At 42.0% G+C, this 12056-nt stretch overlaps 1 protein-coding gene across 9 annotated transcripts in view; it reads left to right on the plus strand.

The window, feature by feature from the left end:
- The first annotated feature begins 451 nt into the window (after positions 1-451).
- LOC103215804 (arf-GAP with GTPase, ANK repeat and PH domain-containing protein 5-like) overlaps positions 452-12056 on the plus strand; it is a 62862-nt gene continuing 51257 nt past the window's right edge. For 3 of the 9 annotated variants that reach the window (XM_073018965.1, XM_073018956.1, XM_038010308.2), the window contains exon 1: positions 9883-10019. In XM_073018965.1, the coding sequence (XP_072875066.1) occupies positions 9984-10019 (36 nt within the window). In that variant the 5' untranslated portion in view covers positions 9883-9983. Of the gene's footprint in view, positions 3498-3879; positions 4070-5346; positions 5427-9882; positions 10020-12056 lie in introns of those variants that run through there. The other 6 variants (XM_073018957.1, XM_073018963.1, XM_073018958.1 and 3 more) reach the window with 5 other exon arrangements.

Consider the following 12056-nt stretch of genomic DNA (forward strand, 5'->3'; position numbering starts at 1 on the left):
AGAGGAAGATGCATCCTCTGACAATGTACGCTCTGTAGGCGTCCCAAGTAGCTGGGCTAGGGGTTAGATAGGCTCCAAGGCGTTTCCTCAGGTGGCAGTGGGTGGATCCCTGGGAAGGCAAAGCTGTGCAGGAAGAAAATGGCAAGATGCTACATTCCCTCAGGGAAAGCCCCTTTCCCGGGAGCAGGGAAGGGGAGGCAGTTTAGGCTGGGTCTGTTTGTCCCTGCCCTCAGAGTCTGTTGGTCCTGGAAAAAGAGGGCCTTATTTTATTTATTTATTTTTCTTTGATACAGTGTCTTGCTCTGTCACCCAGGCTGGAGTGCAGTGGCTGGATCTCAGTTCACTGCAACCTCCGCCTCCCACGCTGAAGCGATCGTCCCGCCTCAGCCTCGAGTAGCTGGGACCACAGGGACCACAGGCACCCGCCACGACGCTGGTTTTTTTTTTTTTTTTTTTTTTTTTTTGGAGACGTAGACTCCCATGTTGCCCAGGTTGGTCTTGAACTCCTGGGCTCAAGCAATCCTCCCGCCTTAGACTTCCAAAGTGCTGGGATTACAGGCGTGAGCCACCGTGCCCGGCTTTTCTTTCTTCCCCTCCCCCCCCACCCCGCGAAACGGGGTCACTCTATGTTGCCCAGGCTGGTCTTGAACCCTTGGGCTCAAGCGATCCTCCCGCCTTGGCCTCCCAAAGGGCTGGGATTACAGGCGTGAGCCACTGCTTCCGGCCAAAAGAGGGCTATCGGGCACCCCCAGAACGCGAGATCTCCCTCGGCTGTCATCTTTACAGGGGAGGAAGTGGACTTCCAATCCAGCCATAGTCCATTCGCCCCGGGTACAGTGACTGCGGGGCGGCCAGAACCAAATGTGTCTCCTTCTGGCTTTTGCACGGCATCAAGTAACCACCGCCAGGCCGCACAGCTGCTCTGGCCTTCAGCTAGGACTCGCTGGTGCACGCTTCTCCGAAGTCCTACTGCAGGAGTTGAGGCAGCGGATTCCGAGGGTTGGGTGGGGCTGAATCCGGAGGGATGCGGATCCGATGGAACGCACCGCGCAGACGGCACTGGCGCCTGCACTCAGCTGTTAACGAGTCTTTCTTCCCGCTCACCCCTGAAAGTCGTCCAGGCGGCGGTCTCTCTTTTTTCTGCCTTTTTGTTTCCCCCCGGCGAGTAGGCGTGAGGGTGAATTTCCGTTTCCGCCGGTGTCCAAACGGACCTAAGGAGTCCTATTGTGAGCAGGTTTGGTGCGCGGGCTGGGGTAGGCGGCGTTGGGGTCCCTGGCTCTGGGGCACTGGGAAGGTCGCGAGTCGTGCGCGTGGGAAGGTCCTCCCCCGGTCCTCCGGGTCATCTTTGCTCCCGAGGAGCAGCATATTTAGCATCTGCCGGAGGTGTGCCCGGGGGTCGTTGGGAGAGTGACGGGATGAATCCCTGCAGAGAGCCAGGACTGGGAGGAAAGGTGTCGGGGAGACGTCGTTTCCTGGCAACGTGGCCCCGGCAGGCGACTTAGACCTGAGCCGAATCTGTTGAGCCCAAATTGTGCTTTTCCCACCAAGAAGAAAAGGGAGAGAAACAGTACAATTTCGGCACTAAAACATAGTAGAGAAGCAACATAACCTCTGAAATCACACAGCTATTCAGTTTCAAAGCGTTCCTAGTGCCCAGCTCTCCTAACTCCCTGCCAGTGTTCCTTGACATTATGGTGATATATAAAGACTTTCTGTTTCCGCTTGTGTGTGTGTGTGTGTGTGTGTGTGTGTGTAGCCTCTGAGCTCACCTCTGTGCTCGAGTAGCACCCTGTGCAGCCTTGCAGTGTAGCCCTTATTGCATGGCACGGAAGATACTAGTTTGGATTTCCTCTGCAAGTCAGATCATAGCTGTATCCATTTACTGGCACAGTGGCTAGCGCATCGTAGACAGACACAAACATTTATTAAACGGAATGAATACAAGACCTTAATTGAATGAAATGGCACCCTGCCCCGCTTTTTTTCAATCAAGCTGTCAGATTTTGTGCAGCCCCATATCCTAAAAAAACTCACTAATTCAGTGATTACCAATTCATTGGCCACAGATTCCCAGGTACATCAGAAATCACTGGAAGGGTCTCTGTAAGTCCATGGGGTCTCCATCTAGTTCTCCATGGCGTCATCTAGAACTGGTCATATACATACAGATACTGCTATTTTTCAAATGTACGTAGATGAGCTGTAATTTAGGAGTTTTACAGAGTCAACAGGTACTAAAAGTAATACTGCGATCATATTGGAAGTTCATAAAAACGTTTTAAAATTTTTATTAAAATTTAAGTTTTAGTATAAGTTAGGAAACCACTTCATTAGTCCAGTTGATATCTAGGTCTGAGCTGTCCAGTATGGTAGCCACGTGTGACTATTTAGAGTTAGAATGAAATTAATTAAAAATTCATTTTTTCAGTTTCTTTACATTTTAAGTAATCACATGTGGCTAATGGCTAAATGGCTGACAAGTACAGATATAGAATATTTTCATCCTTGCAGAAATAGATACTGCTGATGTTGACACTTGAGATGAATAAAAAGTAACTTAACCATAAAATGTAACGTTAGCAGAGGCAACTCATCTAATTTATAGCATAACAAATGAAATTGGGGGATGGTTAAGCAGTTTCTATCCTTGTTCAGTAAACAAGTATATACATCATCTCTTCATGAAGAAATAAATGAAATTTAATGTTTTTCCCTGGGTATTGCCTGGATTATAAAATGCTTCTCCCACCTCCTTACCCCAACCTTCTTCCTTGTAGGTTAGAGTTACTTATTGTTGGTAAATAGCCACTATGGAGACTAAGGACCAGAAGAAACACAGAAAGAAAAACAGTGGACCCAAAGCTGCAAAGAAAAAGAAGCAGCATCTGCAGGATCTCCAGCTAGGAGACGAAGAAGATGCCTGGAAGAGAAATCCCAAAGCTTTTGCAGTTCAGTCTGCTGTGCGGATGGTTTGATCCTTTCACAGCTATGTTTAGCTATAGCCTGATGGTTCTTCCGTTGATTCTTTTTAAATAGTAGGAGCCACTCACAGGTGACATTTGGATTCACAAGTCTAGTTCAGCTCCAAAGGACATGGAGATGCATGCTGTGTGGCTTTTACTAAAGTGTGAGAAGCTTTGCCATAGAAGCTGCCTTGCCTCCAGCATCTGCACACTGGTTGGTGTTTCTTGCCCAAGATACAAGAATTTATAGAATTTGTTTCTTCCTAAACTTTAAACTGTTTCTATGGTGATAAGTGTGCTTTTTCCCTCTGGATATGTTTTACAAAGTTGTAATATAAAATATAAAAATTACAATATGTACTACTAACATAGCTTTATTTAGTGAGTCCTTGTGATATTCTTAGCAGTGGGCTTTAAACATTATTCAACTAAATGCTTCCAGCAGCCTCACCGGAGTAGGAATCATTCTTGCCCTCATTTTATGAACAAGAAAACTGAGGTCAAGAAAACGAGTTACCGCCAATCATATAACAGGTAAGTAGGAGAGCCAAATTTAACTCCAGAGCCTCTGCTCTTATCTGTTATGATACACTGCCTCGGTATTTACCTTTTGGTTTTTAAAAAATTATTAAAATCACTCGTAAAGCAGTCAGACTTAAGGAGTGTTTAATTTTCAACTCTATACTATTGAAGTCATCTTGTTACATCTTTATTGAACAGCAGTTGATTTGGATAGGGGTCAGAAGTTAATAATTGACAAGTTACTTATATTTTTGTATTGTCTGTTTTACTCTCTATATACTAAAGTACTCATATCTGTAAGTATGCTAAAAAAAAAAAAGCCTACTTATAAGGTTGATACCTTTTACTCTATTTTGAAAGTGAGTTTACTTTTTTTTTTTTTTTAAATAAATAGGACTCAGGATTTGAAGGTAAGAAAGCATCATATTCCAGTGGTTGATCGAACTCCACTAGAGCCCCCACCAATAGTGGCAGTGGTGACGGGGCCTCCAAAGTTGGAAAGAGCACTTTGATATAATGCCTCATTGGAAACTTCACCCGGCAGAAGTTGACCAAGATCAGAGGCCCTGTGACGATCGTGTCAGGTAGGAGATGCCGCCACAGACACAGAGTTGGCGTGGCTGTTGTCATCTGAGGGACATGCGTGTGTTTGTTGTTTTCTTGAGTGGAACATGTTAAATATTATCATATCATGTTACCTCTCTTATACTTTTACTAAGTTAGCTATAACTTCAGAAAAGGGTAAGTTCCCAGAGATAAGGATGTGATACATGTCTTATCCTGACTGCTCTATGGCTTTGCCATGCATGTTCCTTGGAAGGGCCTAGCAGGCCTGGTCACTGTGAACGCATCATTTAACAGATAGCATGTACCTCCTATGTGCCAGGTGCACATGCTTGCCCTTATGAAACCACATGCTGGTGGAAGTGCACGTTTTCTCTTTTCCCTATGAGAATTTGTCAGCTTTGGGAGACGGTGACCTTTCCAAGTTTGAAGGAAAATTAAACAAACTTCCAGTGGTAAAATGGCAATGCACACTCTGAAGTCTCTTGTTATTGCAGTAATATAGTTGGATTGAGGCTTTTCTTTATCTTTGGAGCATCCATATTTTCTTTTCCTTTTTTTGAGACAGAGTCTTACTCTGTGGTACAGGCTGGAATGCAGTGGTGTGATTACAGCTCACTGCAGCCTCAATCTCCTGAGCTCGAGCAATCCTCCTACCTTAGCCTCCTGAATAATGTATGCCACCATGCCTGGCTAATTTTTCTTTTTTTTCCTTTTTTTTTAAAATTTTTATGTTTTTGTAGAGATGGGGTTTACCCATGTGGCCTAGGCTAGTCTCAAAACTGGGCTCAAGGGATCCACCTGTCCTGGTCTCCCAAGGTGCTGGAACTACAGGCGTGAGCCACTGTGCCCAGCCCATATTTTCTTGACCATTTTCTTATTACCTTAATTTAGAAATGATTATCGTTATAAGTATTCTGTTGCATTATGTTTGAGGATGTTTTTAGCGATAGGGGGAATACAGGAAATTTTGATAGAGGTGAAGACATTGGCCCGCAGCTGAACAGCAAGATCATGGTTATCATGGAGCCTGTCTAGTCAGAATTTTCCCTGTTTGAGCACTTTTATTCATCTGGGTAGACTTTTGATATTATCTAAATTTAGAACACAGGAAGAAAAACAGGATGGAATTTATTTTATTTTACCAGTTTTTGCCTATACAAATGAACTTTGGGTACACTCCTATAAACGTATATGGTGTTTTACTGGATGCAATTAAAAAATGAAAATTAAGAGTTGATGGTTAGAGTTTTTTCAGGGTCTTTTTAAAGTAGAATTTTCATCTTTTCACTTATAGGTAAAAAGCGCAGATTCACCATTATTGAATGCGGGTGTGACATTAACATGATGGTTGATCTGGCTAAAGCAGCAGATCTGGTAAGTCAGCAGGAGCAGCCTGGGGTGCTGATGGAGACTTACAGCGTTGTGATAGGTTATTTACCCTGTGATGAAGGGAAGAGAGTTTTATGATTATTAAAGGAAACATGGTCATCATCAGGGATACAGTAAATGTAACTGAATTGATGATGACAATAATAATAGTGATAAATGTTGTTATATTAATAATACAAATGGAATGTGCACAATGAAATGTATTCCAAAATCTAAAAGCAAATGACAGGATGGAGAAAACCTTTAATGAACACAGCTAATAAGAACTCATTAACATGCATACATATATACGTACAAACATATTATAGTAAGTACCATTTCTTCTTGGACCCTTCCTGGCACTGTGCTAACTGCTTTCTACAAATTTAGCTTACGTAAACCCTTGGTACACCCTTGAGGTGAGTAGGTATTACCTGTAGTTTACATAAGATGAAATGGAGCCTCCCAGCAGTTAAGTAACTTGTGTGAAGATGGGACCCTTGTTCCTGATGGTTCTAGAACCTTCATCCTTAATGATATTGCTAAAGTAAGTACATGAATTGCCTGAAGAAGAGGTCAGAGTTTATCAATAGAAAATTTAGATAGTACTCAATGTGTGGAAAATGTACAGGCTCTTGCAATTATGGAAATGATAATGTTCACTATTTCTAATATTCTATTAACTATCTTTTAAAAAAAAAAAAAAAAAGGGCCAGACGCAGTGGCTCATGCCTGTAACCCCAGCACTTTGGGAGACCGAAGTGGGCAGATCACCTGAGGTCGCGAGTTCGAGACCAGCCTGACCAACATGCAGAAACCCCGTCTTTACTAAAAATACAAAATTAGTTGGGTGAGGTGGCACATGCCTGTAATCCCAGTTACTTAGGAGGCTGAGGCAGGAGAATCACTTCAACCCGGGAGGTGGAGGTTGTGGTGAGCCGAGATCACACCATTGCACTCCAGCCTGGGCAGCAAGAGTGAAATTCTGTCTCAAAAAAAAAAAAAAAAAAAAAAAAGGAGCAAAAAAATAAGCCATATTGATTAGGAAGTGCAGGGTGACAGATACCTTGTTTTTTTCATTTTTATTTAGTTTTATCTAGAGCTACATATTTTATGCTTTGGCCCAGGAAGACTCCTAAAATATAAAGGAAAAAGTAATACAGATTTTAAACTTGTGCCGTTGTAATGTCAGAAACATTCAAATTTTGACCATGTAATGCTACTATTAGTAAAAATAAGTGTAATTAATGTAAACTTGTATAAAGATTACTAAATTTTTTATACTTGAAAAGATTGAAATAGTTCATAGAAGTTATTTGTTTCTCTTTTATTTAAAATGTAGCACATTTTTAATTTTAAAGACATGCGTATTAAGAGATGCCTTTACTTTTTTTATTTTTAATTATTATGGATGCATAATAGTTACACATATTTATGGGATACGTGTAGTATTTTAATAGAAGCATACAATGTGTGATGATCAAATCAGGGTAGTACAGATATCTGTCACTTCAAACATTTATCATTTCTTTGTGTTAGGAACATTTTAATTTCATTCTTTTAGTTATTCTGAATTATATAATAAATTATAGTCACCCTATTGTGCTGTTGGACACAAGAATTTATTCTAACTGTATTTTTGTACCCGTTAACCCTGTTAACCTTTCCCTCTTTGTCCCTCCCTCCCTGCTCCCCTTCCCAGCCTCTTAACCATCATTGAGAGAGATGCCTATGTAAATCTTTTTCAGATTTTCAAAAGGAGCACACACTAACTAATGCAGTCTAACTAATGCAGGGTACACACAATGCGCCTTTTCTCTTTCCTTGCTCTAACCACTGTGTCTCAGGTCCCTGCAGAGCAGTATCCTTCTAGATGCATATAAACACACATGCCACCCTTTAAAAACACAAATGGTAGCTTATTTTACACACTCTTCTTTGCTTTGATTTTTTTCGTGTAATATATCTTGGAGGTATATAATCAGTAAGTACTGTAGCTCTGCCTCCTTCTTTTTAAAATAATATTCCATTCTATGGATGCACCATAATTTATTTAGCCTAGCTTATGTTGATTGCTCTGCTCTGGGTTGTCAAAGCCTCCTGACTACGGCAAAGGCACACACAATACGTGGATTTGGGTGTGTACATGTGTGTGTGGATTAGGGGAGTAACACTGGCTTAGATGACAAAGATTGGCAGCTGAGGGCCTGTTTGCTCCCTGTTCTTCCTGACCCTACAACCAGCTGCTTGCCCCTTGGCACTCTGTGGCATCAGATGTGGTGTGAGGATTTTCCACCTGTTCTTTGAGCTGGTCCAGTGTTGCTGGAGAGCTCTGCTTGCTGCCTCGGTCTGCAGTGGCAGTTGTGCTTTCCTGCAAGCCCAACTTCATATATTCTGTGGTTTCGGGTTTTGAATGTTTCCTAGTTTAATAAAAGGTGGGCATTTCTGTTTTCCATTTTGTGTTATTTTCAGTTATCCATGGAAAGATAAGAACAGAACTGTCTTTAATATTAAAACTAGAAGTTTCCAGGAATCAATTCTGAAATTATTTTGCATCTTTAAAGGTCTTAAATTTTAAAAATTGGTCTTATCTGCTTATATTTTCTTATACAGTACCATTCATCGTAATCTTACTGTTTTTTGACTTAATTCTAAACTGGTAGCTATTTAAAAATTTTTTCTGAGCTATTGAGTTATACAAATTAACATACAAGATAGAGGTTTCCACTGCATACTTCCCAGCAAAAAACAGATTGTGTGTGTGTGTGTGTGTGTGTGTGTGTGTGTGTGTGTGTGTGTGTGAGAGATTGAAAGAAGAGGTTGGTTTTCTGTACCTATTTAATATATTTCATTGATTATCACTTTCTTCCCATTCTTTGGATGTCAGAGACCTGTTATTTGGCTTAAAAGTACATTACAGAAAACTTCATTTCTTTAAATTAGGATTTCATGGGTAAGGACCGGGTTAGACCCAGCCTTTTCTGCATTACTTCTCATGCATTAGAATTCTTAAAATGAAAGTTTATATCCTAGTGGGCATTGTCTTATGGTTACCTTTTAGAGCAAGTCAGAGGGTGGTGGTTCCTCTTGGGGATGCCTGCGTAGTCATTTGATTTAGTCTGCAGTGGGACTTTTGTGTCGAGGGCCAGATAGTAAATATTTTCAGCTTTGTGGATCGTATCTTTTGCAGCTACTTAGCTCTGCGGTTGTAGTGCCCAGGCAGCCATAGACAATATGTAAATGAATTAATGTGGCTGTGTTCCAATAAAACTTTAGTTACAAACACAGGTGATGGGTGGATTTGGCCCGTGGGCCAGTTGCCAACCCCTAGTGTAGGTGGTCTGCTTTGGTAATTTCTTTGAGAAATGATGTGTTCTGTTTGTAGGTACTGATGCTTATAGATGCCAGATTTCGGTTTGAAGTGGAAACCTTTGAGTTTCTAAACATCTGTCAAGTACATGGCTTTCCTAAAATTATGGGAGTTCTCACCCACCTCAACTCCTTCAAGCATAATAAGAAACTGAAGAAGCCAAAGAAGCGATTAAAACACAGGTTCTGTACAGAAGTTTACCCAGTAGGAAGAGAAATAATTTTTAGATGCTAATGTTATAATCCGTTTAAAATAGACTGAAGAGGCCAGGCACAGTGGCTCATGCCAGTAATCCCAGCACTTGGGGAGGCAGACTCGGATGGATCACTTGAGGCCAGGTGTTTCAAGCTCAGGGCAATATGACCAAACCCCATGTCTACTAAAAATGCAAAAATTAGTCAGGTGTGGTGATGCACGCCTGTAATTCCAGCTACTCAGGAGGTTGAGATGTGAGAATTGCTTGAAGCTTGGAGGCAGAGGGTGCAGTGAGCTGAGAGTGGGCCACTGCACTCCAGCCTGGGTGACAGAGTGAGACTCCGTCTCAAACAAACAAACAGAAAGACTGAAGAGACGTTACTAAACGTCTATAGGATTTGCCTTCTGAATTCCCTTTTTGTTTGTGTTCCCAGTCTCTGGAAGGTTTCCCTCAAGAGAGTGCTTATTCTGGGCCTCTTGGTGTATCTCATTTGTCTCTGTACCTGCTGTACCAGGCAGTGTCTGGGTGTTTGGGGGTTGGGACTTAATAGAGTACATCAGAAGTTTCTCCCAGTTACAGGACCAGGCACTGCCCCTTCCTTTCCATACTGCTCTGGTCCATCGGCCACAGAACTGTCTCTGTGCTCAGAGGCCTCACCTCCCTCTCCTCACCATACTTAGATGGATGCCCCTGCTCGGCGGCAGAGCAGTCTGCCTCTGTGGGGCTCTAATAAGTCCTGAAAGAAACCAGCAAGGCTCTGGAAGCCTCAGGACAGTGGCTTTGCTGGAAGTCTCTCTTCTTAGGATTGCCTCTTGTTTAGAGCTTTTATTTTGTTGCAGTATTGATGAGAATTTAATTGAAATTAATTTTTAATTTTCCTTTAATGTTTAGGGTGCCAACTGTTCTCCCTTTCTGGAATGGTGCATGGAGAATATCAAAACCAAGAAATCCACAATCTGGGCCGTTTTATTACAGTTATGAAGTTTAGGCCTCTCACATGGCAAACTTCTCACCCTTATATCCTGGCAGACAGGTAAAAAGTGATTGTAAATTTTTTCTTCCTGGGCCATATATTTCAAAGCTAAAAAGGCTGGAAAAAGAATAGTGATAGGATTTATTTTGTGCCTGTTTGAATAGTGGGGGTAGAAGTGTAGTTGATGGGAAATGTCTACTTATATCATTGCTCAAAGATGCTGTGCCTTTGGGAGTAAATTAACTATGAGAAGTTTAGGACAATGGGAGGACTTGGAAGCATTTAAGGCTATAGGATGTGGCCCCATCCTACGTTCATCCTCAGTTTTCAGTGATGCTGCCTTCATGCCTGGGTGCTTGAGTCCTCGTGTGTGCCTTTAGTTTCCTTCCTTTGTGCTGTGATTTTTCTCAGCCTGGGATATCCTTTCTCCACCTGCCAGAATCCAAGCCACAGTAAAAATCCCAGAGCACAGGCTCACCCTCTTCCAGAAAGGGATTTTCTGAATATGTTCTTCACTCTTCCCTGACCCCAGGTGGACGTCATCTCCCCGTCTGGTGTCTTATGGAATGAATGTCACTTTCAGCCTAGAGACACAGTTGTGTGCCTGCCCCTTTTCCTCTGTGGATGGTGAATGGTGCTTCCTTATTTCTGCATTTTCTAGTTTTCTGAATGACATGCTTAGTGGACAAGAGTGTGATGAGTCACTGACACATGAAAGGAGGTATAGGAACTTTTGGCATTCATTTCTGCTGTATGATTGAGTTTATTTTTCTAGGATGGAAGATTTGACAAACCCAGAGGATATCCGAACAAACTTATCAAATGTGACCGGCAGGTGTCTCTTTATAGTTATTTAAGAGGAGCACACTTGAAAAATAAAAGCCAAATTCACATTCCAGATATTCTCTTGTTGTAGAACATACTAGAATTACACATAGGATTCTTGGGATGGCTTCATTTCTCAGAAAAACTGAAAAATGACCAAACAAGGGAAGATGGCCTTGCTGGAGGTTTTAAAAGTAAGCCAGCTGTGTGTAGGCCTGCAAAGGTGTTACCGAATCCCCTCTTCTCTGACCTCTTGTCTTATAGCTAGAGGGCCACTGTTCCCTTGTGGCATGATGCCCTTCTTTAGGTCATGGGTTAAGCCCTTGGACTGTGGATCATTGTTAACCCCCCAGTCAACAGTACATACTGACTTCCTGTCAGCTGAAGCTGTCTTTTTGGGTCCTGTCTTCCAAGGGTAGAAGATTTTGCCATGAGTGATGTCAGTTTCCTCCCAGACCCTTGTGCTCTTCCTGAACAATGAAAGAAGCGCTGTTTAAATGAGAAGGAGAAGCTGGTTTATGCGCCTCTTTCTGGAGTTGGGCGAGTGCTGTATGACAAAGACGCTGTCTATGTTGACCTTGGTGGCAGCCACAGTTTTCAGGCATCGGTGAGACGGGGGTCATTGCTCTGAACTCTCATTATTCTTTCCAAGTCTATTTTTTAATCAAAAAAAGTAATGTACTCAGCTTTTATCTATTGAAGATTTTTCTCTTGTACTTATAATAAAGGCCCAAATGCATATTGTAAATATGTAGAATAAAAAGAATACCTTTTTTTCATTGTACCAAGCAGAAGAGTCCTGTCCTCCATGCCTCCTTGATCCGTGGCCCCGGCGTGGGCCCTGCTGCCTGTGTGGCACCTGCACGGCTTATCTCCGTTTCTACAAAACCAGTGTGCTTGCCAGCTCTCGTTGGTCTTTTTCTTTTTCTCTTTCACAATGGTCTCCTCATTCTTTATTTTAAAGCAGATTTCCAATGTTTATTTCTTAGTTCTCAAGTGGAATTTTATTGGGTTAAAATCAGGGCTATTTAAAAATGTTAGAAAAGCTAGCACTGTTGTAGCACTGGAACTGAGAGTTTTCTAGCTAGGTGTTTAGGTTATCAGGTTATATACTCACTGAGCTTTGGCAAAGTTTAATGGATATGGGGATCCATTTAAAGCTTTGTTGTAAGGATTTTCTTCTCTGGTTTTTGAGGCATTAAGAAAGGTTCTCAGGAAATATGTCTAAGATAATTTTGAAAACTGAGTGAAACCAGTGTTTCTCCAGGATCT

This window comes from Chlorocebus sabaeus, chromosome 9 (genome assembly GCF_047675955.1).
Source record: "Chlorocebus sabaeus isolate Y175 chromosome 9, mChlSab1.0.hap1, whole genome shotgun sequence".
Classification (NCBI taxonomy): domain Eukaryota; kingdom Metazoa; phylum Chordata; class Mammalia; order Primates; family Cercopithecidae; genus Chlorocebus; species Chlorocebus sabaeus.